The 25,619-nt window shown below is 42.7% G+C and overlaps 1 protein-coding gene across 3 annotated transcripts; it reads left to right on the forward strand.

Moving 5' to 3' along the window:
* The first annotated feature begins 2 nt into the window (after positions 1–2).
* On the forward strand, positions 3–22,729 carry PLEKHA8 (pleckstrin homology domain containing A8). 3 transcript variants are annotated; one of them, XM_035317501.1, is made up of 14 exons: positions 3–140; positions 8,570–8,686; positions 9,307–9,462; positions 10,580–10,704; positions 11,358–11,516; positions 12,430–12,470; positions 13,210–13,367; positions 14,329–14,488; positions 15,431–15,516; positions 16,190–16,248; positions 17,340–17,470; positions 18,030–18,100; positions 19,685–19,746; positions 20,395–22,729. In XM_035317501.1, the coding sequence occupies exons 1-14, from the start codon at positions 53–55 to the stop codon at positions 20,590–20,592; spliced, it is 1,611 nt and encodes a 536-aa protein (XP_035173392.1). In that variant the 5' UTR covers positions 3–52; the 3' UTR covers positions 20,593–22,729. The 3 variants fall into 3 exon arrangements, with proteins under 3 accessions (XP_035173392.1, XP_035173393.1, XP_035173394.1); XM_035317502.1 differs by having other exon boundaries at positions 107–140; positions 8,557–8,686; XM_035317503.1 differs by lacking the exon at positions 3–140 and adding an exon at positions 5,446–5,755.
* Positions 22,730–25,619: the final 2,890 nt, after the last annotated feature.

The raw sequence follows: 25,619 nt of genomic DNA on the forward strand, positions 1-25,619 counted from the left end.
CTAAGAGCGTGGGGGAAGGGGGCGGGCCGCGCAGGGCGGGCGGCGCCGCGCTATGGCGCTGGGCCCCGGCGGGGGCGGGGGGGGCGGGCGGGCGGCCGCCATGGAGGGGGTGCTGTACAAGTGGACCAACTACCTGAGCGGTGAGCCCCCGGCAGGGCCGGGCAGGGGCTGGGGGGGACGGGGAGAGCTGGGGGGGGACGGGGGAGACCCGCACCGGGGCGCTGGGGGCACTAAATGGCTGTCCCGGGCGTGGGGGGGTGAATGGGATTAATGGGGAAACGCTGCTGGGTCGGGGGGTTGGGGTTAGGGCAGCCCCGCTCGGCGTTCCCCTTCGGACCCCGGGGCTCTGGGGATGTTACCAGCCCTCCCCCGTGGCGGTGTGGTGGTTTAGGTAGTCCTGCGTCCAGCCCCGGGGAAGTTTGGGGGCGTTCGGTTCGTGTGTTTCCAGCCCTAGCGGCCGTGCTGGCACCGCCGTCTGCGGGGCGCGTGGGGCTGCCCCGCCGGGTGACCGTGCCCCTGGCACCGCAGGACGCGCTGGGACCGGCCGCACGGGTCTGCCACCGGGACTGTGCTCGTTCCAGCCACATCTACCGACTTCGTGCCTCCTGCCAGCGCTGACATTCGCTTTCGACCCGCAAAAGCAGGATGACGCTTCGCGCACCTCCGTCTCAATCACTGCAGGGCGAAGGAAGCTTTTCCTGGGGTGCCGGAGGTGTGCCACAGCTGGGAACAGAGCTTTTGTTCTCGGCAGGAAATCTGTGATGGAGGACTGAAGCATCTTTCTATTTCATTGCTGAAACTCCATTCTGGTACTAAACGTGCTGGTCAGGGTTACTCTGTGTCTTTTACTCTGTGTCTTTAGGGGTAGGGTTACTCTATGTCTTTTCTTCGGTCATCAAAAGCCTGTCAACGTGTTTGAGAACAGTAGATCGGCTTTTCTGCAAGCTAACCATGCCTACATGTGCTTTCTTTTGTCATATAATGAAGACTTCCTCCCCTGAAGGCATTAGGTTATAAATTTATGTAGCGATGCAGAAAGAAGTTCACTGCTGGAATATGGTGTTGATCTTCGAAGTGGTAACGATGGATTGAGAGCCGGGAAAACCTAATTTCAGAGATTAAAGGAAGCGTGAGGTTGAACAAGGGCTCAGTGGGTCATCCAGAGCAGTGCTGTCAGTGTTCTGACACCAGTCTGCTCTTCTGCTTGTGCAAGGCTAATGATGTATGCAAAAAGTGGGGAAAAATGTGTGCTGTCTTTGTATGTCATTGTCTGACAGTAATACAGTGCTGATGTAAATGTACACGGGAGTTATCCCATGCCCTTTTCTCCTAATAATAAGGGACACGCCTCTGGTTTCCACAGTCAGAGAGCAGATAAGACATTCACTGAAAGAACGAGCTCAAACCTTTGCAAAAGGAGAACTGCTTGCTCTTCTTGCAGTGGGAGAGGAGCTGGTGGAGTCAGTTGGTAATTGAGTCTTCTCTGGGAATTTTGGTTTTATAGTGCATTCTGTCAGCACCACGCTGAGAGGTGAAGTCCACACCGAGGTGTTTCCCCACAGCCCTTGGGCAAGGAGTGAGATCTGTGTTACAAGCTACCCCGTTATTGACAGCAAGAACCTTTCACAAGTAGGAAACGCATTGGGCTTTCCATGGGCAAAGGTTGGAATGCAGGGTTTGCTTGCCAACAGCTGAAAGGCAGGTCAGCCTGTCTTACTGCTCAAACAAGTTATCTCCATTTGTAAGAAGTGTACTTGTTTGCTTTATGTAGATTAGGATAAACCGAGTTAGTGTTGCTTGATTTCTGCTTGGAGATAAGTTTTTCACTGGCATTGATCCTCTGTGTTGTGATTTGTACATGCAGGTGTTCCAGGCTGCCTCGGAAGGCTGAGTTTGACTTTAGTCTGAGAGAGCTCAGCTTTCAGAATTGAGTGGTGCTGTATCCCCAGTACAGTGACTTCTCAGTCTGATGATTGCTGTTCTTGTAAGGCCAAGCTAACTTTACCAGCTTTGATCATATGCTCCTATTTACGTTCCCCATACTCACTCGCTCACTTCCGTTTGGAAACTCTCTCCTGTGTGACTCCTCCTGAACTCCAGCTGTGAGTCACGCTTCTTGTTAACCATACTTCTGGTGAATAGAAGAAACTTCTTTAGTCTTTGGGGATGATCTAGTAACAATAATCTGAGATTTGTATTTATCCCAAGGCTTGCAGAATGAGCGAATTATTATTTACAGGTAGGGAAACAGTGGAGTTGAGGAATGCCTTCTTTCAGTTGTGTAACAGCTTGGCACCTTCAGCTGATTTTTCTTCTGAAGTTCGGTTAAGTTTGGATCTCCAGCATTTACCTGGGACGCTTTACCTGGGGTAGTTGGCCACAGGAGGGATTGAGGCTGTCTCTGGAAGGGATGGTGTGTATCAGGTGTTGGCCTGTGGATCAAAGGCAGCCTAGTCATTAGAAAGAAAACTGCTGACGGCCTCCACTGATTCACCTAGTGTTCTTCATATGCTCAGACAAATGACTTTGATCACTTTCTTCAGAAAGCTCACGTTTTCATGTATTTAAATATTCTCTTCCTTAATGGTGCTGACTAATTCTGAATTCATCTTCCCTGAGGCATGCTCACCCTCATGCCATCACTAGTGACGCTGCATCGCGCCACGTACCGCGGCTGGCTCCTCCCATCCGCCTTTGTGGATCGTTCACCATCATTTTATTGTTGTGCTCTGAATTCTTTCCTGTTTATTTCCAAGATACCAACACCAAGCAGTAGTTTTCAGGCTTCATGTAAAGTTTGAAGTTACTCTTGGCTCTAATGTTTCAGACTTCCCGAACTTGAGGGGAACACCAAAGAAAATTTGGAAGAACGTAAGTTTTTGTAGCTTGATTGTGGATGCAGGTGGATGCATAGATCCGTGGATATCTCTATGATTCTGCTTAGAGTGAGTCTTTGTTTTGGGAGTTTAGAGAGAGAAATCTGACCTTTTAGGATGGGAGCCACATCGCATCTATTTGATATCAAGCTCTGAAAATAAGGTCCTCTGTAGAGATGGAGGAAGTAATTGAAAACTTGACACTTAGATAAACATTTGGTTCCAAAAAGCTTTTGTTTATAATTCTCTTTCCTTGTTTTAGCTCTCTGGGTATAGTCCAGTTTCTGATTGCATAAAATGAGAAGTTTGGTGTTGTGGAGGTGGAACTGAGCAGCAGAGGTGCCTGCTGTCTTAAGGGCAGTGGTCTGACCAGCATCACTGTCCACAGCTGCTGCCAGAGACCAGGTGGTGGTGTAGATGGGTGACGGAGTCTCACCCGGGATGTTTCAGGGACCGATTAGGTCATTCTCTTAGGATTCTGCATAATTCTTTGTGTGGTTTGACCTGTCTTATCAATTCCCCATGAGCATGCCTATCCTGCCCCCTGCTATTTCTTCCTGCTTTTGTCACACCTTTTTGGAGTTGAATAACGTGCCTCGCAGCAGAGAAGTTTGAGGCTGCAGGAACAGAGAGCCGTGTCCCCTCTGTCCTCCGCAGGGGAAGGTGCAGGAGTGACACTGCAGAGCCTGCCCGGCAGCGCTGCGTTTCCCACCAGGTATGCTGCAGTACCGGCGCCTCTGCATTCTGCCCTTCTGCACTGGAGTAGCTGGGTCAGACAGAATCAAAAGGTGTGGCAGAATGATGGCAAAAAGATAGCATCTTGTGTGTTTGGGTAAATCTGTCATGTTGGCTCAGGCGAGCCGGATAACCACACCACAGGTCGTGGGTACCCACAGTCAGGCAGGAGCTGAGGAAGTGTGACCAGAGGAGGGAAGTCCCCGAGAGCTTTCAGTAGGTGAATGTTTTGTTGCTGATAATAACTCGAATTAGTGTGTCTGAGCAGTGACCTGGTTTACTGCACTTTTGGCTCCCTCGCTCTCAGCAATCGCTTCTCTGCCCTTCGTCCTTCCACTGCCCCTATTAATAATGCCTCGTTACTGGCACGGTGTTCTCCATTCCTCACAAGCACGGATAGCTGGCCTTGGGCATAAAACTCATTTGTAAACATGCAATCAGTTCCCTTGTGTAGGCAGGCTGCTCTTCCAGTGCTGCTAGCAACAGCACTGAGGAGGCACATGAGTTGTGCCACATCTGTCTGCGTTTCTGCTGCCCTCACGGGTGGGGCTTTGTGCTGCCAAACTGTTTCGCCACGGAATTAAGGCTGCAAAATTCATTGCAGTGCCTCAGATTGTTCCTTCACAAAGGTGGGATTTTGAAAACTGTTCTGTGCATTTGCAACGTGAAGATTTTTATTGCCTTCGTTCCACAGGGATGGCCCTGTCCATCAGATGTGTGTGCATTAACAGTGTAGCTTTTGGGCTGGTGTATGAAATACTTGTGTTGTGCAGATGAGGAAGTGCAGAAATTTTCCAACACTGCCTGTGACAGCTCAGCAAGGTAACGGGAGGCTGGAAATAAGAGTTCTTGACTCAGTCCTGTGTTGTGGCTGCTGGAGGCACGTCCTCTAGCTGGAAAATTTGACTTCCTTCATGATTGGAAGGCAGATATTTTAGCAGTTATGTCTTGGGACGATGGTGTGTTCTGGGCAACAGCTGCTACCTGGAGCAGGCTGCGTTTTAGCAAAGGTCTGAAATTTATGATGTTTGTAGACTTCTGTCAGCACTAGCAACTGCGGAAGGACCTATTGTGGCTTTTCACTTGCTTTTTGCAAGCCAGCAGCACTGTTTTGGGCTTGTTTGAGCTTTTTCAGCAGCTCTCATCTGTCTGCTTGTCTTTGAAGCTGCAGTTGGTCTGTCCCTGGGTGGTGGGAGATAAAGTAACTTTGCCCCAGGGTGTGGTGAAGAGATGGATGGCACTTGCACTTGCTGTGAGATGTCTCTGACTATCTGGGTTCTCTTGTGACTTGACAAAGAAAAGCAGGGAGCTGCCCCCTGCTCTGCAGCTGTGCTAGGGGCTGCCACAAAGCCCTACTGCCAGCCCGGGATGTGAGCAGTGGGGATGTGATGAAGGGTTTAATTCCTTCTGTTAGGTGGATGCTGCTGTAAAGTGGAAGTGAATAGTTATCTCCTATCCACACTAAAAATATGAATTAAGGTCAAAGAAATCCAAGGACTATTTATTGCATAAGTTTTTCTAAAGACTTAACGTTGAAGCCCAAGAAATTACTAAGCATAAATTATTGCAAAATTCTAGTAGGAAGTGAGCAGTAATGAAAAGCCTGAGTGTTTTGCCTTTGTGCCTTTTAGAAATGCAACTGAAACTGGCATCTCTTAATTGCAGCTTGTTTTCCAGGTCATCAGTTTGACTTCCTGAGTATGTAATTCTCCCAGATGGTTTGGCTTTGTGGATGTCTGACGCGATCTGTGTGTATTCAGATATTTTTTTCTTCAGACTTGGCACTTGGGAACCGGTGCTTTCTGGAGCCTGTGTTGTGTAGCATTAAAGTTTGAATTATATCCAAATTTCAACTTTATCAAGAAATGTCAAGTTTGCTCAGTGATAGCTGCATCCATGTTTCCTGAAGTGTAATAATGGAAGTAGGCAGATCTTTCAGACTGGGGGAACTTCTGGAGAAATACAGAATCCTCAGCAGACACAGACTGCTTAAATATCTGTTCTGGCCAGTATTAGGTCTTGCAGGTACTGCAGGGACTAACTTTAAATTTCACAAAGGAGTGCAATGTGTATTAGAACATGAACCCAGTGGCTGCTGAGTTGTCTGGAATCTCTTTGCTGGCTTCTATGACTGAGCCCTCAAGGTATTGCTTCCTTTTCGTGTGCCTTGAATTTTATTGTCTGTCTGGGTTTTTTTGTTTTTCCTTTTTCCCTCCAGCAAGGTCAGTTTTTATTGTTAATGGTTCTGTGCCTCTACGACAAGCTGTGGAAGTATGAGCTATGTTTTGTCCTGCCCGTACACCAGCAGTATGAATGGGCTTAGTAAATTCTTCAGAGTTGTGTTAGTGCTATCGCCAGTAAGACCTGGAGAGGTTCAGCCTTAACTTTTTATCTCGGGTAAAGTCGGAATGTTTAGTTCCAGAAACTGCAATATTCTTACTGGAGTTTATGGGGAGGGAATAAAACTGAATAAAAACAGGATTTGTGTTCATGGAAATGTCTTTTTGCTGCTTTGGTTTTTGTATTTTTTTAAATCTGTTCTTTGCCTGACTGTGAATGTGAAGCTACTCTAATTGAAGATTGTCTCCCTGTTGTACTGTCCAGGATTTGTCAGCCACACGTTATTTTTAGCTGGTTGTTTAGGATAACCTTCCCATGGCTGCTGACTCAGTGTCATTGAGTACCAGGTGGTTAGTGCATCTTCTGACACAATCCTGCTGTGATTTTTTGATTATTATTATTGGTTTCCTTTTATAAAAATGGGCTTTTATAAGGAAAACAATTGTGTTCAGAAAATATAGGCAACTGTTGTATATATATGTGTGTGTGTGTGATGAACAGCATATCATTGCACTTTTAATACCCATCTAATAAAGAAGAGTTAGGTTCTGCAGAGCAAGACAAATAACTGCTGATGTTGCAGATAAAACCCAACCAAAAAAAAACCCTACAAATACATTGACTCGTAACATTTTTAACCAGCATCCAAAGGGAACGGAGGCAGAGCTCTGTGTATGTTGGCTCATTGATTGCATGGCCCTTGACTGACGGCATGCAATTTGGTTGAGCATCAGCTGCAATTGTAAGCTGCAGGACCATGGCTGAAGCTGTTTGTGTGCACCAGCAGGATCCCCAGACTGAATTAGAGGCTTGTATCGACTGTGGCACTGTGTGTTATTTAAAGGGTTGGATCTGTGCCACCGAGTGTCTGAAGCAATTAACTGCTTGTCTCTGCTCAACAATCGCCTCCTTTTTTTGCAAGGTCCCCTGTATCAATAGTGACTTTTAGGACAGTTTCTTTAGTTTGGTGGCAAGACAAATAAAAACCAGTCTTGTTGTTTTCTTTCATCACTTTTTAAATTTTCATTCTTGTAATTTTTTCCTTTCAAACAAAACAAAGAAGTATGGAGAATATTTTGGCATTTAGAATGCATTTATGTTCTTCTAGAAAACAATGGAGGAATTCTAGAAAGAGTGTGAAGAAGGATATAAGTTAATTTGTTTTCCCACAGTCCTGAAGGCTATAATCCATATATAATCCATAGGCTATAAATCCAGAGGTAGTTTGACACAACATGGGAGCCTGGGTGTCCCGGCTCTGACCCTGGCCCAGGGAGCTGCTTGGTGCTGCTCAGGAATGAAAGCTGATCTCCTCCAGTGACAACGTTGTGGTCTTGCTTCTTATGTTAATGAGCTTCAGCTTTTAATTAGAAGTAAAATGATGGCTGGTGTCTTGTTTGTTTGTATCTTTTCATACTGAAGAACTACTTCCAAAAGGGGTGATTTAGTTCTGAGGGTGGGCAAAAGTGGTAGCCAGAGCTATTGGTTTTGGTCTAGCCTGATGTTTTCATCACCCTCTTGGAATGGATCCAGAAGCACAAGTTATTAATTAGGACTACTTTTTATATGGGCAGCACAGGACGTCCAAGAGCTATTGTTAAAAGATGGCTTTCAGAAACTGTTTCCTCCTCTGTATCCTCTTTACCTTGATTTAGGATTTTCTTGCCCTTGTTTTTGAAGCTAGTTTGATTAGGCATTTCTGTAAGGGAAGATAGCTTTGGGCCACTCACTGCAAGAAGGGCATCGAGGCCCTGGAGGGTGTCCAGAGCAGGGCTACAAAGCTGGTGAAGGGCCTGGAGCACAAGTCCTGTGAGGAGCGGCTGAGGGAAGTGGGGGGTGTTTGGTCTGGGGAAGAGGAGGCTCAGGGGAGACCTCATTGCTCTCTACAGCTACCTGAAAGGAAGGGGTGGGGAGCTGGGGGTTGGCCTCTGCTCACAGGTAACCAGTGACAGGGCTAGAGGGAATGGCCTCAAGTTGTGCCAGGGGAGGTTTAGGTTGGAAATGAGGAGACATTTCTTCTCAGAAAGAGCAGTCAGGCATTGGGAAGGGTTGCCTAGGGAGGTGGTGGAGTCACCGTCCCTGGGGATGTTCAAGGAAAGGTTGGATGTGATGCTTAGTGAGTGACAGTGGTGGTAAGGGGGCGGTTGGAACAGATGATCTTGGAGGTCTTTTCCAACCTTAATGATTGTGTGATTCTATATGTAAGGCAAGACTGCTGTGGTGGCTTTTGGAAAGAGCAAAGGGGAGGATTGAGGAGTGAAGGAATTGAAGGATAGTGGTCTGAAAAGGTGGACTGGGGACAGAAAGAGTCAGTAATACTGTGTTAGTAAAGGTACTGGAAAGGACATATGGCATCTCAGGAACATATTGCTGTGGTGTAGCTGAAAGCCTTCGAGCCCAGCTGTCTGCAGGCAGGGCTGCCTGCAGGATGTAATTGCTAGCAAGCAGTGGTTGTGGTGTACAACGTCCAGGCCTGTCATAAATCTTACCTATTCAAATGGTTTATTTTTCCTGGGGGAACCAAGAATCTTTGGGGCTTTATTTGCAGCAAGTCTTGAATTAGAGGTGGTGGAACTGCAAGGAGAGAAGTAACTGAGAGATTTAGTTTTGTTTTTCAGGCTGGCAGCCTCGGTGGTTTCTTCTCTGTGGCGGCATCTTGTCCTACTATGACTCTCAGGAAGATGCCTGGAAGGGTTGCAAGGGAAGCATCCAAATGGCTGTGTGTGAAATTCAAGGTAAGTAAGATACATGACACAATTGTACAAAGTTTGTCTGATAAGCACAGGCAGCATTTGAGATGAGATTTCAGGACACAAGCTATTTGTTTTTATTTCTATGTTATGCTTTTGTAGCAAATCAGTAACTTGATCTATATGCATGTTTGTATTCTATAGTACTTTGAAAATGTTACAAAAGCTGCAAAGCTCTACAATAATAAATATTCTGTGTGGAGGTATGTCAGTGTTTTATGTGAGCTGTGGTAGCTCATCATTATGTGCACATCTTCAAACAGTTCTTCATAGGAACAAAGCCAAAGCTAGGAATATGAGTGATTTCAGTACTAGGTCTGCTCACCTGTATTGGGTTACTTGCCATGCCTTTGAGGTGTGACTCCTGGATGATAATGTATTGATCACAAAGCTGTCTTTCATAGCCTTTTGTCCCACAGCTGTACACACATGTACTGTCCATTCCCTTACTTAGAAGAGAAGTAATAAAATGGCAGTGCAGGACGTTTGGGGCTACAGATTCGTACTCTCCCATTACTGTTTGACCTGCCACCTAATATCTGTTGGGATATTCATTTGGGCTGTGAAAGGCTGAAGAACTGGCCTGAAACCTCTGTTGCTTCCAGTTCATCCTGCAGATAACACACGAATGGACCTGATCATCCCAGGGGAGCAATACTTTTATCTGAAGGCGAGAAATGCAGTCGAGAGGCAAAAGTGGCTGGTTGCACTAGGAACTGCCAAAGCCTGTCTGACAGACAGCAGGACACAAAAGGAAAAAGGCAAGAGCTCCCTTTTCTGGCACATACTTTTTACTTAAACTGTCTGTTGATAGCTTCTTTAAGTACAAGGAGTGGCCAGGTCCTGGCTCTGGGTCGCTGGGTTGCAGACTGTTACTGTTTGGATATGTATAAAGGCAAGACCCTCACTAATCACAGACAAATTAATTTCCTTTATAATTCCAGGACTCTAATGTTAAAAAAAAATATTTCTGGAAAATCTCAGATTGACTAGTAATCATAAAGTAGCTGAAGTATTGTCTAGATCTGGGTTCACCAATACAAGAAACGCATGGACATACTGGTCCAGCAAAGAGCCACTGAGATATTTTAAGGAAATATCTGATGGGAGAGCATAAGCAAGATGGAGCCAGACTCTTCTCAGTGAATGGACAAGAGGAAATGGGCACAAATTTAAATACAAAAAGCTCCAATGGGACATGAAGGAAAAAAATGCTTTTACTGTAAGGATGATAGAGCACTGAAAAATGCTTTTACTGTAAGGATGATAGAGCACTGAACAGGTTGCACAAAGAAGCTGAGTCCATCCTTGGCAGTATTCCAGACCTCACTGGACTTGGCCCTGAGCAAGCTACTCTAGATGACCCTGCTTTAATAAGGGGAATCAGACTAGCTGGTCTCCAGCAGTCCCTTCCTGCCTCAACCACTCTGTGATTCAAGGATGTGTATTAAGTGAATCCATTTGTGTTTAAAAGTACGTCTTTTCCCTCCGGTATTTTTCTACTCGGAACCTTGATCCTTTAACTCACAGTGTAATTGTTTGCCCCTTAAACTACTTAATGAAAACAAGATGTGAAGGACTTTTGTTCTATTTAAAAAGCCAGTTGAGGTCAAATGTCATGTAGTTGCTTTTTCCTCTGGGTTCTAAGCCTAGCAACACTCTGTTCCTGCCTATCACAGCAAATAGTGAAACATTTTTACCTGTCATGAGCATAACTTTTGGCAGAATAACTCATTTTTTGGGGTTGATTATAAAATGTTTTGAAATAAAGAAGTATTGATTGAATTAAATTGTATAGTATTGTTGCAGCAGCTTTCTAAAATCACACACTCCCAGATGGATACAACAAATTTGACTTATCTTTTGTTTCATTTTTAGAGTTCACTGAAAACACAGAAGCCTTGAAGACTAAAATGTCTGAACTTAGACTGTACTGTAACCTCCTTGTTCAGCAAGTGCATAAAACTAAAGAAGCCAGCATTTCTGGTGTATCAGAACCAGAGGTATGATTATGTTTTCAGTGTAGACCAATTCAGTAAAGTCTTGAGCATTCTGAACCCTTCTGGTTAGTCAGTGCAGTATTCATTCAGTTATTTACTGTCTGTGTTAATCTCCCTCTTTCTGCTGAGGACCTGTGGGAAATAGCATATCCCCACAATAGTTCTTGTTTAAATGAAGTAACACTGTATTGTTGTTGGCAATGTGATATTTCATTCTACGTGTTTTTCAGTTGCAGTATTTTTTTTGTTGTTCATGGGATTTTCGAACTTACTCTTATCTTCAAATTAATCTGTATCTATTTCTTTTGTTTGCTTTCATTTCCCTTGTCAGTTATGGCTACTGGAATACAACTATTGAATACATCAAGACTTGTACTTAATGTATTTAATGCCAGAGATGAGTAATGTAAGATGCAGCTGTTAAAACCCAAGTCTGCTCTGCTTGTTGTAGAGAGAGGCTCACAGAAGTGGCAATGTTGTGAGAGGACATAGCCCCAGTAATTTGTGGTGCCCGTTCTCTCATCAACTGACCCTTTGCATTTTAATGTGTGTGAAACAAGAATCATGACTGTAGCAGTCGTGGTCTTTGTAGACATTAGCTGCTCCAAGTTGATTTTCTGTGTTGAGTCTGTGTTCCAATTGGTTTCTTCCCACAGAGCGGGATTGATATGGGAGCTCTGTTGAAATCAACCTGTGACACTTTCCTGAAGACTCTTGAAGAATGTATGCAGATTGCAAATACTGCCTTTACTTCTGAGTTATTGCATCAGACCCCACCTGGATCCCCGCATTTAGCAGTTCTCAGAACAAACAAGGTAATGACGAGTACCCCCTTCTACCAGTCTTGGCACGGAAGATACCATTTTGTAAAGTAGCATTTGTGGAAGCAATTTTTACTCCTACTGTAGCTAGTCGTCCTCTGCTAGACCCATTCTGGTATTTCCTGTGGCTTGCAAGTTAGGTAGGGCAATTTTTTTTTAATACGCACTGGCCAATCCCTTAACTTTTAATGATAGGTGAAAGCTGTTAATTGCTGACTTTCAGGGCCTGATCCAGCTGCAGACAGTGGTGTTTAAAAACATCCTGACTATATGGCAAGCTGGTCCATTGCGGGAGATCACAGCAATTACAACTCATTTAAGTTACTGCAGTATCACATCTGTGTTAACATGCCAGCAGGGGCTAATGAGCTTATCTTTTCAATGACAAGGACATTTTCTTGAAATTCAAATCCACAGCTATATATGTAAAATTGGAGCATCTCTAGCAAACAGCAGATTAAGGTGTGTGTAGGAAGGTAGATGCTTCACTGCCTCTGGGAAGTGAATTCACTTCATTGTACCTGGTATCTGGCTTCACATTACTTACCTAGTTTTTCGGATTTCTTTTTTAAGTAAAGAAAATGGCATTGCAAAGAACACCTTGCCCTAGTTTTGTTCATGTGCTGTATGGCATCTCACTTGGCACTTGCTAACTAGCTTCTGAAAGAAGTTGTGTGGTTTTTTTTGTTTTTGTTTTTTTTTTTTCCTTCAATATATTAATGGTATGATTTTGTAGCACCTTTTCACGTTTGTCTGTACAGTGCCTTTGGGTCAGAAGTAGTGAGCTTATGCTTTTCGGCTTTTCTGCTGACTGCAGTTTGGGTTTATTAAAAGTTCAAGAAACACAATACAGTCTTCTTGCTATAAAGAGTGTCTCTCTACCCACCCACCCCCTCTTGTCTTACAGATAAAGCACTCAGTCTTGCCCAGCCACACCTCAACAGAAAGGTATAATAAGAATTACTGTCAGTCCTTCTGATGTGTTTTAGGCAGTGTCTGTTCTTTCCATATTTTTACTCCGACATTACAAGTAGTGGATACAGGCAGAATTGTGTTGCTCTGAGCTCCATACTTGGAAACAGATGCAATAAAAGAGAGCTGGCTCACATCACTTCATGCCTCTTCTTTCTGAGTCCTTTCCTTTTTATTTTTCTCTCCCCTGGCCATCCACCCAGTGAATTCTGGCCAATCACCAAACATCTCTCTCCACTCCAGTGCTCTTTCCTGCACCTTAGGTTCCACTCCATATGCTTGTAAAATCATTGATGAAGGGTAGCTTAATATTTGTGGATGAGATGGCAAGAGTGTATATTGTGTATGTAAAAGCAGTAATGAAGGGATGTTGTTTTACCTACAATATATGCCTGTGATTTCCTTTTTTTTTGTAATCAATTAAACTTTTTTTGATTGTGTCTCTTGGCAATGGTCTTTATTAAAAATATACTCTCTATATTTTGTAAGCTGAGGTTGAATCATTAACATATATCCTACTTGCCGCAGACAGTAGGATATGTGTTAACGATTCCCTTTATTATTATAGTAGACAAGTCATTTTTCCTCAGAGAAGCCTGTGACAACATGTAATTTCTGGCAACTATTTTTCTTGTATTTTTATTTGTGTGCCTTCACAGGAAGAAGCTTACCAAGCAGTGTTTTGTACTAACCGTTATTCCTTCACTTTCTTCAGGCAGATGGAATTGAATCCCTGTGAAAATGGCTCTGTAAAACCAGAAATTAACCAGCAAGAACAAACCCTTATTAAAAGTCTGGCATGTTTAAATCTGGAAACAAATGAGGAGTGCAGCGATGTTTCTGTTGAGGATCACATAGAAGAGAATCTGGCAGGTAAATATATGTACCACCTTTTATTCAGAATCATTGTTCCATAAGTGGAGGGAGGTTTAGGCTGCCTGTAAGAGTGCTACTAATACTTTGCTTCCCAGGAGAGGGAATGTCAGTGTAATTTAGTCTATCTGCCTGTTGTCAGGCCTTCTCAGTATAGCTCCTGCCTTTGCTGACAGCTAACTTAGGACTGAATGGGGAAGGAAATTAAAAGTTTTTTAGGACGGGTGCAGGCTCCCGTTGATGTTGATTGACATGAAGAACAATACGCTGTGTCAGAGCTTCAGCTGCTCTTGGTCTGTGGACAAGCATTTAATGCCCAGAGGCCCTCCTCTGGGAAAACCAGCACCTCCCCTATTATGTAGGGCTGCACTGTCAGAAGGGTGCATTGAAGTTTTATGTGCCTCTGTCAGAGGCGTTGACCTTGTAGTTGCTAACAATTGTTCCTGCAAATCTGTATGGAAAATAACCCCCTTTTTTTTTTCTCCTCCAATTGAGAGTTTATTAGCGAGCACCTTATTTCTTCCTTTACTTCATCAGTAGTATGAAACTTGGAGTTGTGTATGCCTTTGGTAAAACAGTTGAACCAATTCTGTATAAAATTCCATCCATTGTAGCCGTATTGTTAAAGGCTGCTGAACTTTAAATGTTTCTTATATAGACTTAATTTTATGTCTCCTCCTGCTGTTGAATGGACTGTGTTGTTCTTTAATAGGAGCTTTCTCTGATGTGTCTGCTATTGCCTTGCACACAATTGGTCTGACCAATTAGAATAAGTGGGGAGGGGACTGGTGTGGATTTTGTCTTAGCAGTTGACAGCAGACGTATGGTGTCATTAAATTTGCATGATCCAGATATCCCAATGCCTTCCTTCAAATAGAATAATCTTGAGAAACAATAATAGCAATATGGGTTGTGTGGCTGTTTTATCTTTCTTTTATTTTCTGTTTCCCATGAATGTAAGGCATTAAAGAAGATGGAAAGAACAAGCTGCAAGCTGTAGAAGGCTTTGGTGCCCACACGTTGCTGCAATCAGAAACAAATTCTTTAAGTGGATTGACTCTGTGTGAGGAAGATGAAAATGAAAATGGCTTTCCTACATTCTTCAGTGTCATGAGCAATAGGTAGTACATGTTGCAGATTTACAATATAAGAACAATTAAACAGTTAAATCTTTGACTCATTTTCAGGTTTGTTCTGGCTGCAAAGTTGTGTTTGAGATTATTTAACAAGCATGCAGTGTTGTGGTTTAACCCGGCTGGCAGCTAAACACCACACAGCCGTTCACTCACCTTCCCCCCTCCCTCTCTGGGATGGGGGAGAGAAATGGGAAAGTGAAGCCTGTGAGTTGAGATGAAGACAGTTTATTAAGATAGAAAATAATAATGATAATAATATGTACAAACAAGTGATGCACAATGCAATTGCTCACCACCCGCTGACCGATGCCCAGCCCAACCCCGAGCAGCCGGCCCCCCCACCCCGGCTAGCCACCCCTATATATTGTTTAGCATGCCGTCAGATGGTATGGAATACCCCTTTGGCCAGTTTGGGTCAGCTGTCCTGGGTCTGTCCCCTCCCAGCTCCTGCTGCACCCTCAGCCTGCCCGCTGGCAGGACAGAGTGAGAAGCTGAAAAGTCCTTGGCTTAGTATAAGCAGTGCTCTGCAGCAATTAAAACATCAGCATGTTATCAGCACTCTTCTCATCCTAATCCAAAACATAGCACCCTACCAGCTACTAGGAGGGAAAATAACTGTCCTAACTGAAACCAGGACATGCAGACAGCACAGAAATGGAAGAAGATACTCTTTGTAGAATCAGTTGTACAGAAGAGTGGGAGGGCTTTTTCCTTGTTTGTAATTACATGCCTTGCATGCCAGCAGATATGCATTTTCTGCAGTCATTTACTTTAAATGAGTGAAACAAAAGCCACGTTGGTGGTTCAGTGTCTATAAATTTTATCCATGTTCAAATGAAGTGGTCGTGAAATTGAGTTTTTGTATTTAGAAGCTGCAGAAAAGGCATTATTAAAGTAACAATCTCTCTTGCTTGTCCTGGGTACCAGGTTCAGTGATATTGAACTTAGGGAGGAAGAAGGCATACCAACAGAAGAGTTTCTGGAGTCATGTTACGCAATTGTGCCGGTTCTGGGTAAGCAGCTCCTTTTCATCCTGAGGTGCTTCTGAGTCCTTTTGACTGACACCAGCTACAAACAAGAGGAGTGGTTAGTTTGGAGAATTCATTCCTTCTCTGAAGCGATAGAATTAGTTTCTATTAGCAGAATGAGTGTAACTGGTACTAGATGTTTCCCATTATAGAGGATCCAATCTCATTTAGATGGAACCCATGTATAACGTGTCTGAGAATCTATGGGTATATTTGGGACAATATTTTTTCCCCTTAACAGAGCTGCATGGAGCACCTTATGCATCCAGTACAGCTGACAGCACATTATCTGCTATACTACCTATTGTCACTCTTCAGGGGTTTTTTAATTATTATTTTTTCTAAATACTTCTATCTATAGCTAGTGCAGATCCCACCTCCTTTCCCCCAAATTTAACAGTGGATGTGAGGTCCTTGTAAGTATACACCTTTTTCAGGACTTATAATTTGAAAGTCAGTGTACTGCAACATTTGTACCAACTGGGGCAAAATTGTTCTACACCAAAGAAAGACTTAGGTTTATGCTGTTCCTGTAGTATTTTCCTACCAATTAGATGGATTGTTTAGATGGTAAAATAAAACTGTTTAGATGGTAAAATAAAACTGTTACTAAGATGAGGGTTGGAAAAAGACAATATGTCCTTTTTTTTTTTCCTAGACAAGCTGGGGCCAACTGTCTTTGCTCCTGTTAAAATGGATTTTGTAGGTAACATCAAGGTAACAACTGATTTCTAACACTGACTTTTTGAACAAAGTACATATCTTTGCTACCAGGCCTCAAGAATTTTTGTCATAGAAGTCAATACTAGAAGGCTTTTTAATATTTGATAACGTTGCTGTCAGATCAGAATGCTGAAATGACCCTAATTCTGCCCTTACAGTACGTGCTGTGTTTAATAAATCCAACTGTTGTGCACACCCAAACTTAGAAAATACTTGATTGACTGCCAAGTAAAAAGTCTGTTACACCTAATGAATGTAACTTGGATTCTGAGCTGAAAGGATTATAAGTCATGATGTGGCGGTATCAATATTATCTTTAGACTGTAAGACAAATGGGGAAAAAAAACTTTCCTCAGCAAAGTAGCAGCAAATTAGCTCGTTAAGAACCAGCTTTTCAGTAGCTGCAAATCAGAGCAGATCCTGTAGATTAGGTTCTCCTGAAAGTTCTTGCTCCAAGTCTGGAAAGGTTTGAAGTGCCATTTGTGAGATACTAGTCTTACTACAAATACATCATGAAGATATTTCATGGGGGAAAAAAAAAGCAGAACATTTCGTGTGTATGATAAGGAACACTGTATATTCAGGTTTGTTTGGAGCAGTCATTCAGGTATTGGCGTATCTTGCTGAAAGTGGCCACTGAAAGACTGTGGAAATAGTAAGAGGGAAGAATGCTATTTAAGAAAGAAAATGCAAACTAAGCCACTTGCTTTTGTTTGCATCATATGATGTCGGTGTGGTGGGCTCACAGCAGCTAAGTCCTGGTGCAGGTAGAACCAGGCAGTGCTGTGGTGCGAGGTTGCTCCAGCAGCAATGTGATCCTGCTTGAGCTGCATGCCCGCTCTAGGTTAGCCAGGTGTGTCTGGGGCTGTGCACACTTTCCCAGTGCACAGCCATGGGGAACGCGTGATGTGAGCCTGTCAGCTGCTTGGTGCATCACACATAGTGAGACTGACGGAGGAACTGATGGGGGGAGAGCTGTAACAGCTTTTTGAAGGGAAGAATCATGTTAAATAGGTGCTGTGTATGGGACAGGATGCTGTTTGATCTTAAAATCATAAAACCTTTCCTCTTGTTTTTTCCTCCAGAAAATTAACCAGAAATTTATAACCAACAAAGAAGAGTTTGATACCCTGCAGAAGATAGTGCTCCATGAAGTCAATGCAGGTGTAGCACAAGTTAGAAACTCTGCTACAGAGGCTCTCCTGTGGCTGAAAAGGTAACAGCTTCGTATCAGTTTCAACTATACACAATTGAAGTGCAACAGAGGGCCTTTCAGCAATGTAAACTTACATATCAGGAGCAAACTAGTTACTTTCAGACTCCATCAGTTCAAATTCACTAGGTTCAAGATCACTGTATTATCTGTAGTCATGTCACTGCAACTTTACCAAAAGACCTAAAAAAGTGGTTGCAGACTACCCTTTTTCCTATAAAAGAAAAGAACAAGTTACAGGGAATGACTGTTCCTGCTGGGCCAGTACATCAGGCAGATAATTTCGGGCTTCAGCACAATTGTTTTAGCAAAGTGTTTTTTCTTTGGGCTGGCAAAGAAGCTGGAGAATGTGGCTGCATATCATTGTTCAGATGGAAAATGGCTTCTTAATTCTGAGTGTTATAAGCAGTGGAGATTAAGCTAGGTTGGCTCCAGAATATCCCTCTGAGACATGGAAATAAGAGGTTGACTATATATTGAAGTGAAAGCAGTATTGCAAAATGTGGGGATTTACTTTGTTATAAACATGGTTTCTCTTTATTTTGTGGGCTCATCCTGACAGAGGCTTGAAGTTCTTGAAAGGGTTTTTGACAGAAGTGAAGAATGGAGAAAAGAATATCCAAACAGCTCTGAGTAAGTTCTGGTTGCTTTATTCTTCATGTGCTTCTGAACTTACATACTTGGCTACTTTCCTTTTTGTTTAGAACATGTGTTTTCAATGCATGTAATATCCAAGACACAACTTTTTTTGAAAGTTGTAGGGTTTTCTTGAAAATAATAGTATTTAGCCAGATGAAGTAACTGGCCAATCTTGATTTAATGCCAGATAAAGATTCACTTAATTGGCATACTTCTGTCAGGGGAGATGGTCACATCTTTGATGGAAAAAAAGTGTTTTGTCTAATTCCATTTTCTCCACTCATATGCAGTGAGAGCATTTCCAAATTTACAGTTGATGTTTTATTTCTTCAGTTCCTTGTAATCTCACAAGCACTCTTTGAAATCACCTCCTTGTCAGTATGGCTGTGACTTGTCTTTGACAGTTAGAAGGAAGGTCATAACAGAAAAGTAAATTTTTCCAAGTACACAATTTTTGTCACTTCCTGAGTCAGGTTAGTGACCACAGCAAGTACAGTGCAATATACAAAAATGTTGTAGACTTGGTTCTTCCTGAGTAAAACCCTTTCTGTGTGCATGCAGTCTTATCATCACACTTCTCAATTTCTGATGTTTTTAATGTCCCCTATTTTGTCTATTAAGGCAGAGAATAGACTTGTCAATCCTATTTGCTACAAAATACCTTTTTTCCTCCTTATTTTTTTTTATTGCTGAATACCTTTCTCATACATTCTCTATCTTAATGTAAAGAAAAAGACGCCTTCCCCACTCATTAGGCTCGTAAATGGGGGGAGTACTTCACATCACAGTAAAATTGTACCTGGCTTTTGCTGACTTTATGCACTTAAGACTCTTTAGGAATAACTAACTGTCTGCAGATTTCTGAGCAAATATCCAAACATCACACAGCATATTTTCTTGCTTCAGCTCAGGGAAACTATAACACAACGTCTGATACTTAAAAAATTCAACTGAAAGCCAAGGAGATGAAACAAGGACAATAATAAGACTGGAGAAAATAAGACTCAAAGGTGTTAGTTTTTTATATAGCAAGATTTCTGTGTGAAAGTGGAGCTGTCTAGGAACATAACAAGGACCTTCATCAAAGGCTACACTTGGGCACTCAGAAGAATGGAGTTTAGGTTGGTTTTTTTTATATACAGGCCCTGTGCTTTCTGTTATGAGGGGTTAAAAGTTGACTCTCAAATGGAAAGAGAAGGTTCTTGGTCAGTGTCTGAGCTAGTTATATCCAGACTGAGCAGAATAGTTTCACCCGTATAACATTTTTTCAGACTTGAACTGAACTGAGGACTAGAAAGTAGAAGAAAAGTTAGTCGTGAAGTACAGCTAATCTAATAAAAAACAAATTTGCCTTAGCATCTACTAGAATACCTACTTGCCATGGATGGCTTGTAGGAAAATGAGAGCAGAGCTGAGACCCCACTGCAGAAGTCCCTAATCTGCCAGTCATTTCTCCTTTCTTTCAGTTATAACTGTGGTGCTCAGAAAGGGCAATTCAGTGCATCAAACAGTAATAATATGGTGATGCAGATGCAAACTCCATACATGTATCTATATTTTTTTTCCCTTTTCTTTAAGACAATGCTTATGGAAAGACGTTGCGGCAGCACCATGGTTGGGTTGTCCGTGGAGTCTTTGCGGTAAGTGCTCACTGATAGAGCTGGGGGTCTTGTTACTCTGATCTTCTGTTGGTTTTAGTTAACAAATGGTATTAAAATTAGAAGGATTAACATTAGTAGGTTCCTTTGTCAGATCTTATCCTCAGGGTGAGGATTGTAGCTATCACTATGTTTAATATTGAGCTTTCAGGGTGGAGGTTGCTTATTCGAGGATTGATCTCTCTTTGGGGCGTTAGCATTCAAGAAGGGCTGATGCAGGTTGTGTCAGGGAGTTAAGTAGAATTTACAGACTAGAGGAGAGGCTTTATTTTTTGTCCAGTGTAGCAGCTCCACCTTGTGTCTGTTCCTGGAAACTATTACTGAAACTATAAAAGGAAAAATGAAAGCCTCAGACGATTAATTAGACAGAGACTGGCATAGAGAAGCAGGAATGTTGAGGGGGAGAGTTTCCTAAAGAGTATTTTGAGCATGGGACTTCAATGCAGAAGTGTGTGACACTGTCTAGGGAGCTCCCCTAACAGTCATTCAAGCTTTGTATTTAATTTCTAATATTTACTCTTTATTTGTACAAAATATGATGTACTGATACTTCCTAAAAATCAGGCGCCTCTGAAGATGTCTTAATCTCCGTGTACACCTTCAGTTTAAAATCTTTGTTTCCTCTCCCAGTTAGCTCTAAGGGCAGCTCCAACATACGAAGACTTTGTAGCAGCTCTGTCCGTAGAGGACTGTGATCCTCAGGAGGAAACATTTTACAAAGGAATGCAGAGGGACCTCAACATTTACTTACCAGCCATGGAAAAGCAGCTAAATATCTTGGACACTCTCTATGAAGTACATGGTTTGGAGTCGGATGAGGTGGTATGACTACAGCAAGCCAACATCTTAAAACTTCAGGGACTGTGTCTGTTAACAAAGATTTTTTTTAACATCGTTTCTGTTCATTGTAGCTTTTCAGGTGGGAAGGGTGTGAGTGTTTTGGGGGAAAGGTATGTATGATTTTTACTTTTTTTGGTGTGCACATTTTGTGTTTAAATGCAGAGGTACTGTTTCTCTTTGGGTCGTAACTATGTCTGTGATGAATGTTTTTGACTCTTTCCTCTCCTGCCTCACCCCTTGTTCCCTTCACCTCTTAAAAGTAGCAGAGCAGAATTTGTCCTTTGCTCCCTCACTTTACACGGGAGCCCCGCATGCAGCAGATCGGTCATGATGTCAACATGGAGCCTGAGCAGGCGCTGCTGGCTTGGATTCTCCCATGCCCTGTGCTGCTCACTGTAGTGAGCATTACTCTTACCCTGGCAGCAGAAGAGAAGGGCAGTTAAATGCCAGTTCATTGTGTATGCTGTGAGTTTCCCTTAATTTGGGTTATTTAGGTTGAAGCTTTTTGTTTGTTTGTTTTAGCCTCCACAGAAAGAGGTGATCTTCATCACAAGCACACATGGCTGGTGATCACGAGCTTCTACCGGGAACCAGCCTTTGAAACTGGGCATTGTGTTCCCTCCCAGCTACCGATATGTGCTGTGGTTTTCCTTTCAGCTCCTGCCAGTGGGCCAAATGTACAGGAAATTTCCCCTAGTGCCCTCCACACAAAGAGGATGCTCCTGCCCATGGTGCTCGAGCTGTGGTTCAGGGCAGCCTGCTGCACCATATATCACGGTGCAGGAAGGAGAAGTGTACATATGACGAGTGGAGGGAAGGCTATAAGCATGAGGTGACATTTCTTCTGCACTGGTACCACCACTGCTCCCTCTGTCCCCCATGTCCCAGTGCTGTGGCTGGTGAGCCAGAGCCTTAGCTGGCACAGACTGGCAGAGCCCAGCTAGTTTCTGTAGTGCTTTACACAAGCAACTGAAAATCATGTCTATCATCCTGGTTTATTAAAGTTCTGTGTTTTTTCTATATTTGGGCTTAGGATTTTTTAAATTAAATTCATGCAAATATAATATTTGCTTTTAAATTGAATGCAGCTAGCAGTTTAAAAAGCAGATTTCACTGAAGTCCCTCTTAGGCTGCCGTTATAGGCAGGACTTCGTGAAAGTGGACATGAAATAGTGACACCTAGGGGAAGCTAGAATGTGTCACTGAGCCATTGCACATCGGGCGAATTACAAACCTTAAAACCTGAAATTATGCAGAAGTGACTTGAAATTAAGAAAGAAAGATTTGGTGGTTTTCTCCTTCTGCTAATACCAATTAAAAATAAAGTGCTCCTTAGCACTGCTGTTATTAGAAATAATAAAGAAGTCCTTTTAGTTAGTGATATAGTTACAGACAAAATTCCTACTTGTGTTGAAGACTAGAACACAGTCTGTGGATTATTTACTGCCCATTCAAGGCGTAAGTGGGTCTCTCAGTAATAAGATAGGGATTTGGATAGCTTTGTCCAAAGAGATGAGTCTAGCCCCTGTAGAGGAGGAGATAAGGTTGTGCTAATGAGGTACTTAAACTTAGTAATGACTTCATAAATACAGGAGAGCTTTCATTGCTCCCATACTCACGGGAGAAATACTAGCTTTTGCTAGAATTCTATCTAAAGTGAATGTACTGCAGGCCTGCTGCCCTGCGTTGTTCTGAGACAGAAACCTCTCTTCATGTCTTATACTTGATCCTTTCTAAGGAGCCCAGCATTGCAAGCTTTAAGAAAAGCATATGATGCTTGAAGAAAAGACCAAACGTCACACTAGGTGCGTAAAGCAAGATATTAGGACTGTAATTGGGTATTTAAACTGTGTCACTTTCTTCTTTCTGTCATCTTCTCCAAGTTGTGCCTGTCTGTAGTTGCTACATGCACCAAGGAAGAAACAAAATGATGTAGGGTTTTTAATTTTTGGAGTTTTCTTAATTTAAGTAGTGTATATTTATGTTAGCATATAAAGTAAGAACTTTTGACCAAAGCTCCATTCAGTTATTTCTCTACTTGCAGTGCTAAAAATGAAGCAGAGAGCCTTTGGGATTTGGCTGTTTGCTTTTTGAAAGCATGAATGCAAAAAAGAAAAGGAAAAAACGCCCACACCTACAGCAGAACAACCAGCTCTCCACCCCCGTGTGGTTTCCTCAGGGTTTTCAGCTATTTTGAGGGAAACTTTGCTGTAATAGGTCTTAGCTGAGTGCTCTGAGAAAGCAATAGAGACCACATTGCCACAAACTCAGTTGGCATATGGGGACAGCAGGAAGAGATCACTCTTCTCTCAAAAATGAATTGCAAGATCATGTTTTTGCTCTAAGCTTTTTCCAGTAGTAGGAAAATAAATCTGGCACTTAAGGGCTTGGAGGTTTTTTGGTTTTATTTTTATATTTTTTAACTAGCGGGAGAACCACTGGTTTGTTAGTAGCGCATCAGACCCAGTGTTTGATGCAAAAAGTAAAGAAGCTTTATTTCTTAAGCAAAAAACTTAACAGCTTCATTGGGCCACTGGCTTCAGCAATTACTCACTTCTGCAGTTCTCCTTTCTTCTAACAAGCAGACAGTAGTCCACATGGCATGTTCTCTAACCAATGTGGCATCCTGCCTGAGAGCAGGCTTCCTCATCTGGCTCTGCTGGGTAAAGCTGGTCTTTCTGAGCTGTGGAAATGGTGCTTGAGAACGTTCTCAGTGGCTTCAGGAGACCCCTGTGTCCTTGTCCTTTAATAAGGGACTTGTAGAGATGGAACCGAGCAAGGTCACCTTGCCTTCAAATCCTGTGCTTCACCACGCACTGTCCTTGCAGGATGTTGAGCACTTTGAAGACTTACAGATGCTGTCTTTCCAGTCCTGCCACCACTGAGAAAGAACCCCATGGGGCATGTTGCAGAGCTTTACTCCAAGTTACACCTCTAGGGATGCAACAGACCAGTTTACCAAGCATAAACAAATAACACTGCTAGGCAGTTAACTTCTTGCGATGTCCGTTTGGCAAGCACAGACGGTAGTTCTTACCTTTCATGATTGTAAAGAACATACAGCTAACTTCTGGCCTTCAAATTCAGAATTGGGAAAGAGATGGGTGTTTTTTGATTTGTTTGGTTCTTTGGTTTGGGGGCGGGTGTTTTTGTTTTGTTTAATGGCTGACAGTTATGAACAACCGATCTGCATACTGATCTTGGTCCACGTGACTCTCAGATAACAGCACCCTTGCTCTGTATACTTGACGTGAACTGCTTTATTTTCTTAAACTGCACTAGTCTGAAGTTTTTGCATCCCTTTCTGTTAGAAATGCTTTCGGCTGTTTCCTTCAATGTCCAACAGTTGCGTATTCTCAGGGATTTTACTTAGCCATGGCAAAATAAGAGTAATCACAGCCTTACCCTAGGGGAGTAAGAGTCTTTTAGTGAAATTAGTGTGGCAGGGTATAGAACTCTGTACAGCATATGACATGGACAAAGTATCCAGCGCATGTCCTTGCTGAGACATGGTAAATCCCAAAGCAATCTGATCAAAGTGCTATCTAGTGCTGAATAATGGCTGTCAGCAGATTTTAATAGAGATCATACACACATCTTTGTAAAGTAGTGCTATTGGCGTTAGAGCAGAGCTCCCAAATAATTTCAGCAGAGTTCTGCGTAGCAATGTGAGGCTTCTATTTATTTTATTTATTTTGTGTTTCTTTTTAAAAACGATGTTCTGGAGCCCCCTCTGCTATTTTAAGACACCGTACTCAGTTGCATAGTGAAGTTCTGTGACATTACAATTGTAGAGTATGACCTGGACGCTCCAGTGTTTTAGTGTTCAGGAGTCATTGAAACATCCTGATGCTGTTGTACTGTGGGTCTCCCTTCAACAAATGCACTTACCATTAAGGGCCATATACCTTCATTTACGAACTTTTTGTAAAGCATCATCAGGATTTAGGTTACAGTTGTTTGCTTTAAAAATGTTTCATAGTTTGAATATTGTCACTTGCTTGGCTGGCAGTATAGAAAGTGTGCCCAAAACGTGCTCCAGTTGCTTGCAACGTGCTTTGACAAAGGGACATAGACCACTATAGAAAACAGTGTTATCTACGTGCACATGTTGGACCCTCTAACCCTTTCTTTTTATTATCAATTCAGCTTTTGTGAAAAGCTTTAGAGAACCCTGAAATGCCTTTAAGACACCAGAAAAAGATCATTAGCACATTCCTATCTAGCTGTCTTTCCCTCTTTCTACCTGTTCCCCACCCTTTCCTTTTCTTCTGTTCAGCAGTTTCTTTGATGCCAGGTGTGTTGCTGTCCAGCTGAAGCACCTCTATAAAAGTGTGAAGCAGGAAGTTTTGTAAGTCATAAAAATGTAAGCTTTGAAAAGCAGGTCTGAATTCAGTGGCAGGCAACCAGAGTCAGGTGGAGAATTTGCTGCTTTGTCTTTGAAGCTTTGCTCTGGTTTGACACATTCTTCCAGGAAAACCGTACCACTTTTAATTGCACTGATGAAATTTAAATCAGGACACTTCAGAATTGGTACTTCTAACTTTTACAAGTGAACACACTTTATATTTTAAATGGGCTTATTTCTCTTGCATGCATAGTACTGAAAACAAAAAGAAGGGGGAGGGGGTGTCAAATCTGAATTCATGCCTTTTTGCTACCTTGGTGAACAAACCTTGCAAACTTCAATGTCTTGCCTGCTCCAAGTAATATAAAATCGCCCATGAGCAGAGGGGGTATCAGAGCACACTCGCTGGCTCGGAGTAAGCCTGTATAGTTACTCCCAGTTCACACAAGGATTTCAGCTCTTGCTTTGAAGTTAGAGCATAGGCAGATGTTTCACTTAAACACACACACTGTTGCACTGGCATCTGTTTCCTCAAAATGTGATCCTTGTCTGGCATTTTTAAATTTCCCTTTCTTGGGAAATGTACATAGTACTGGGGGTGTATTCCATCCACCCCCAGTACTATGGATGTGCTAAAGAGCTTTTTTTTTAAAAAATAAAAAAATAA

This window comes from Oxyura jamaicensis, chromosome 2 (assembly GCF_011077185.1).
Source record: "Oxyura jamaicensis isolate SHBP4307 breed ruddy duck chromosome 2, BPBGC_Ojam_1.0, whole genome shotgun sequence".
In the NCBI taxonomy this organism is placed as follows: domain Eukaryota; kingdom Metazoa; phylum Chordata; class Aves; order Anseriformes; family Anatidae; genus Oxyura; species Oxyura jamaicensis.